This window comes from Limulus polyphemus, unplaced genomic scaffold, assembly GCF_000517525.1.
Source record: "Limulus polyphemus unplaced genomic scaffold, Limulus_polyphemus-2.1.2 Scaffold2235, whole genome shotgun sequence".
NCBI lineage: Eukaryota > Metazoa > Arthropoda > Merostomata > Xiphosura > Limulidae > Limulus > Limulus polyphemus.
In genome coordinates this window covers 11,051-17,495 of record NW_013667845.1, presented here as the reverse complement: position 1 = coordinate 17,495, position 6,445 = coordinate 11,051, and the positions used below count along the sequence as shown (strand labels likewise).

The 6,445-nt window shown below is 34.2% G+C and overlaps 1 protein-coding gene across 1 annotated transcript in view; it reads left to right on the top strand.

Moving 5' to 3' along the window:
* The first annotated feature begins 1,726 nt into the window (after positions 1–1,726).
* LOC106466359 (DBH-like monooxygenase protein 1 homolog) overlaps positions 1,727–6,445 on the top strand; it is a 5,953-nt gene continuing 1,234 nt past the window's right edge. The window contains exon 1 of the mRNA XM_013926639.2: positions 1,727–2,050. Coding sequence (XP_013782093.1) covers positions 1,775–2,050 — 276 coding nt within the window. The 5' untranslated portion in view covers positions 1,727–1,774. The remainder of the gene's footprint in view (positions 2,051–6,445) is intronic.

Genomic DNA, 6,445 nt, shown 5'->3' with positions numbered 1-6,445 from the left:
ATGTTGCCGTTCCTTTTCCATATTTGTACAACCTTTCCACGGATCACCAGATTAAGACGCTTCCAAAATAGTGGAATTTCGTGCGATGCAGTGCAATGTTCTGGTGGTGGACTAAAACATCGTAAAGTCGATAAAAAATGACAATGAAACCCGGATATTCTGAAAAATCCACTTTTCTAGTTTGTACTAGTTCATCATATTGACAATGACATCATATCCTAACAATATCTATAGATTAGAAGGATGTGACTCATCACTTCAGAAAAAGAAATGTCGTGTAACTGCTTGTGCAATAATTAATTTCTAGGTGCAAAAAGTTGCCCAATAATTCAGCTGAAACCTACTTTTACATGTGTACCTGTGGTTTGTTCTTCTCGTCGAGACCTTCTTTTAGAAGTTCTGTATTAATTGTGTTTCATTAAACCATAGTGGATCTTGTTAACTTGAAACATAACTTGCTACTCACAAATTATCACATATTGTCTTTAATTTGTAACGTCAATCTGAAAAAAAAAATTACAAAAAAGACGAGGTAATAGCTTGCAAAACGCATCTGCTTGGAGAGAAATCGGTAAGTTTACGGACTTATAATGCCAAATTCCGGAGTTCGATTCCCCGCTGTGGACACAGCAGTCTGATGCTGCTTGGCTTTTAAACAAACAAAGCTTTTGCTCTGTAATTTCAGGTGTTTTTTCATGATTATACTTTCAATCGTTAATAAGGCACGCTAAATTTGTCCCCACCAGTAAGTATGAGGGCTTTAAACACTAAAAACCAGGTCTCTATAATCGTGGTGAGCAAAGCATAGACAACTGTGTAGCTTTGTGATAAAACACAAATATTCTTCTGATCTTTTTACACCCACCATACCCAAATTTCAATACTTCCCACGCGGAATGTGTAGAAGTGCGGATCTGAGGTTCCGTAGTTCTTGCTCTGTACCCCCCCCCCCCAATAAAAAAAAGGATTAACGATCAAATCGTACTATTCGCTCTAACAAGAGTAACCCAGGAGTGAGTTGGCTGTGGGTGGTGTTGACTAGCTGTCTTCCCTTCAGTTTATGAGTTCAAAGTTAAGAACGACTAGAGCAAATAGCTCTCGAATAGCTTTACGCAAAATTGAACAAACCAACGAACTGTTCTCTGTGTTCATATTTTTTTTCTAATGGCAGTACAACTGAAGCGCCCTCTTCACATCCAGTAATGTAAACAAAGGTGGTTAAATTTTTACTAAATTAATTGACAAAGATTACTCGAGAGGAGTAAGAGGTAATGTTTCGTGTTAAACTCAATAATGCTCTTAAAGTAAACTTTAATATGTATGAAGTTTTAGCATTTTATTTCTCTGTTTAGGCGAATAACTTTTTTTAAGGTATTTATTCTAAGAAATTTAATTAATCTGTAGAAGTTTATCATTTTTTTAATTATTATATTTTTAACACAACCAAATTAGAATAACCTAGCTCGGACATCAACTATTGCACAGAGAGAGAGAGAGAGCCGAATAACTCAATTTATCCAAAGTTACCTAGAATAACAAAATAGCAAGCATTTGAAGTCGTTGGCAATTATGTTTGAAAGGGAAAAGGGCAGTACTACCCGTCTGTTCGGGGCTTCCCTTGACTGCTCAACTGTAAGAAGGTCACGTGGTACACAGCCTATTATCTCGCTTATGTTATGTCAAGATTTATTTGCTCTAGGTGGCGCAACGCTACCTCACTCGGGAAGTTACTTTAAAGAGAGTATTTGATTATTGCAGTTTATACAAGAAAGAAATGTTCCAAGTATCAGCGCGAATTTTAGTTATTGTACTTTATTTGGTGAGATGTTTATGTACAACTCACAGTAAGTTATTCGAATGGGCTCACCATACGGTTTTAGACGGAGAAAACAATTTTCACCTGAAATGGAAACCTGGCGAAAAAGACATAACCTTCCAAGTGGAAGTCGCCACACACGGCTATTTCGGTTTTGGGCTGTCTCCTAATGGAGGTATGAAAGGAAGCGACATGGTAATTGGATGGATGAAGGACGGGAGGCATTTCTTTCACGTGAGTAACTGGGTATTTATTTTCTTTTATAAAAAAACAAAAACAAATCCGTTTTACATAAGGTACTTTTTTGAAATGTTAAAACGTTAATGAAACTTTTAGTGAAAAAAACATTTTTAGGCAGGATTCTTCTACAGATTCGGTTGCATTTCTGTTTATACATTTCGCTTTGTTGTTGATGATTTACATAATTAAACCATCGAAACTTTATCCTATGCTGCAAATTAAGCAGTTCAAGTTTCAATGAGTTAACTTTAAGGATGAAAAACGGAAACGAAATCTCGTCCATTATTGTGAACCAATTGCGTAAAACCCACAAAATCTAGATATGATCAGACAACTTCTTTCTACGCCATTTATGAAAAACAGTTCTTTCTATTTTAGTGAATGGTGTTTCTTTGTTTTTCAGTACTTTTTATTTACCAGCATTTACAGCTTAAACCAAATGAACTAATAAGTATGATAAGAACATTTTATCCTTAGTTTGCTATTTCATAACGTGATAATCTTAAAAATGGTATACAAGATGAAAAGGTATGGTAGTTCATACGTACTTTCTGTATTAGTAAAGAAACGCTTTTTCCTTTCTTATACTACAGGAACTTAGTTTCGATGATTTGTATCAGTTTACCCAGTTTACCTTTCTTTGAAACCTTTCAGGTGACACATTTTCAATTACACAGAAGCGAGCAATTAGCTTGGTCTGTTCTACAGTTTACAATTCACTTGCTTAATCTGGTTCATGCTATAACAGTGTGTGTGTGTGTGTGTATATATATATATGTGTGTGTGTATATATATATATATGTGTGTGTGTATATATATATGTGTGTGTATATATATATATATATGTGTGTGTGTATATATATATATGTGTGTGTGTGTGTGTATGTGTGTGTAAATATACATATATGTATGTATATATATATATATAGCTCCTAGAGAACTACCGTCTGTCCATCCAAGCCGGTCTGATGAGGTAATGGGCGAAGGCCCTCTCTGGTACTACATTCGGCAGTTGCGGTGTGGTTGACATATTTAATATATTCTTCTTCTTTGCTTTCACTTATGGGTTTTTAAAAGTATCGAAATCCTGTAAATCTTTTCTTACTTAGTGTTTAGGATATATATAAATATTGTAAGACAATAACCTTATATTTTTAATTTTAATTAGTTGTGCCTTAGTTTTATACGATATTGAAATATTAAAAACATCTTGGATAATCTTGAAGGAGCGCAATAGAATGCGGAACATGGAGGAAAAAAAGCTTTGTTCGTATTTGGAGTTTTATTTAATTACGCCATAAAACGAAATGGAAAATGGAGTATTTTGTAATAATAAATTTATTGTATTAATGAGAACCCTATCCATGTATAATCCATGCAGAAAGTGGACCGAAAGTGAGGTTTTAATCTAACGCATCAGTTTTCAATCTGTGGTTTGCGGGCCTCCTTCAGGTGGTCACTGGAAGGTGGAATAATGCCAGAAAGGAAGCGGCAACACAGTACGGAGTTCCGATTGTGGTTCGCAAACATAAAAGTTTGATACCACTGGTTTAAGGAAGACGTGAAACTGAAAACCTCGGCTAGTAGGGCTGCATATTGTAAAACAAAACATTTCTGTTAATTTTACAATGTGAGTTTTTTGTTTTAAGATTTGATGATAGAACATTCTACGAGTTCCAAAATGCTAATAACTATAATGCAGCCAATAAGAAGTTATTATAGTTACTTATCCAATTCGTTCTGATCATGGTGTATTACTACAGACAATAGATGCGCTACTAGAGCCCGGTAAATAGATTTAGGATGCAGCGAAGGTCACACTTACTCATGCTTTACGCAGCTTTAATGGGCTTTGTTCACTTGGAAACACACCGGATAAATCAGTGAACCGGATACTGTTTCTCTGAACGTCGGTAAAAGTTAAAGATGGTGTTTTAGGTGTCTCGAACTAGCATGCAAGAACCGCAACGTTGTCATGTGGCAAGAAGACTAGCTTGCTGATTCTTCAGTTCTGCTGAGTGATAGTAAAATTAATTCAAATTAAAAAAAAATATATTAATAGGTGGCGTTAAAAGTAAAGTAACTACTAATGTTTTATTAATCCTTGCCCTAATTATGATTTTTAGATGACTTAAATATATAAAAAGATGATAATTACACTGCACTTACTTATTGTAGTTCAAACCGAAACAGCTGTTGTTCATGAAACTTTATGATGCAAATAGCGCCTCGACCACTATTATGTCTGTCGTATCCGTCTCATTCTGATGTATGCTGGTCGGAACTGGATATGGCAAATATAGCATGGTTACTGGTTGACATATTGTCATAGTTCTTTGCTTTCTTTCATAAGCTCTTGTGTTATAATTCTTATTAATTATTTATTTCATATGCTGATTTCAAAACTACTCCTTTTCTCATCTTTATTTCTAGGTTTTAAATTTTAAAATTGACAAAATGACTAATTGTTGTTGAATAATATTCAATCTTTTAATAAAAAGGACATTAGACGTATTAAAATAGTTTTAGATAATGAACTTTTAATTTATTGAAAAAGAGCATATCTTGGTTGAGAAGTAGTCTTGTGTATAATTGCATGCCGTTTACTTTTCAATTAAAATGCATTAAGATAAAGTGACTCTTATTAACCGTTAAAAACTGTATTAAACATAACGGAAAAATAACAGTGTTATCAGTTGAGTTCAAACAAAGATAAAAAAAACAGTCAGTTTGGAATCAAATGAAAGTTTTTTTTACAATCTATTGGAAAAAAAACTCCTGAAGGAAAGTAGCGTTTGTGTGCTACACACGGAGGAAACAGGAAACCCTTCTGATCAGTTCTCCATCAACTTCAAAAACAGTTGAAAAGCACTGTTTATCATTTATCTGTAAATTTAAGATATGGTTGAAAAACAGTTAATCAGTTCTCCGTTATCATCAGATCCATTTGAAAAAACAGTTATTCGTAAATGTAAAACACTGTGTATCATTTCTTCATTAACGTCAAACATTGTTTATTAGATCTTCATGAATGTAAAACACGGCTTGTCAGTTCTCAATTCGTCAAGCATTGTTTAACAATTCTCCATTAGTGTAAGACAGTGGAAAAGCACCGTTTATATTTATATAGATATATATGGGGCCAATAACAGGGAGGGGGGGGGGCGAGGAGGGCCGTTTGGCTCAGGCCTCAAGCTCAAAGGGAACCTCAAATTTTGACACTTGGTATTTTTTGCATTTGTTAAATTTCGCCACTTATTTTTACGTGCCTCTCAATCAGAACAAAATGTGGCATACAATTTTAGTTTAGATCTGCAAATTATATATATATATATTAAATATTAAAATTATGTTTCACTTTTCTTTTAGGTTAATAGTCTTCTTATTTTGTTTTCATGTGGCATCATTTCATTATAGCCAGGGTCCTCAAAAGATAGAAGTGGCCCGGGCCTCTCTTAACCTATATATACGTAAAATACAGTTGTTGAAAAATAAATTAACACCATAATTAACATACTTTTTCAGTCCATCGTTGATATCAAACAATTATAGAATACTTTTATCATTTCACAATTAATGTCAAACACAGTTAATAATACTTATCAGTCATCATAACTTAGCAGTTTTCAATTGACATGAAACAAAAACACTTAAAAACTAATAAAAACCGTTAAATGGTCGAATACATTGCTTATCCGTTTGCTAGTAACGTCATACACAATTGAAAAACACTGTTCATCAGTTCTGAATTAACGTCAAACACACATAAAAACGCTATTTATCAGTTCTTCATTAAAGTCAAGCATAGTTAAAAGACATAGCCTATTAGTTTTCATTGCTGTGTAACCTTGTTTGTTTGTTGTTAAGTGCAAAACTACACAATGGGGTTCTGTACCCTATTTTTAACGTTATAAGCCCTCAGAGTTACAGCTGAGCCACTGGGGGGAAGGGGAGGAAAATGTTAAACAGTGATCAAAAAACACTTCATTAATTCCCTTGGGGTTTCAAGACTCAACGAAAGAAAATTCTAAATCACTTTCAATTAAAACTAAAACTTTTCACAAGAGTTATTACGACCACAATACGACGATTTAACAAAACTCTTTTGTAATGAAAATCAAGTATTTGTTCTATTTTTTTGCTCAGATTTTTAGGGATTTTTGTTCATTTTTAGTAGTTCTAATAATGCTTTAAAACTAGATTAGTTGTCCTTTGGCGACTCAGCAATAAGCTTGAGAGTTTATAATGCTAGAATTCGGGGTTGGATCTCCACAGTGCAGCCAATCCATTATAGTGCTTTGCGTTAAAATAAACTACAGCACTGCCACCTTTTTCAGCGGGCCCGGCATGGCCAGGTGGTTAGGGCGCTCGACTCGCAATCTGCGGGTA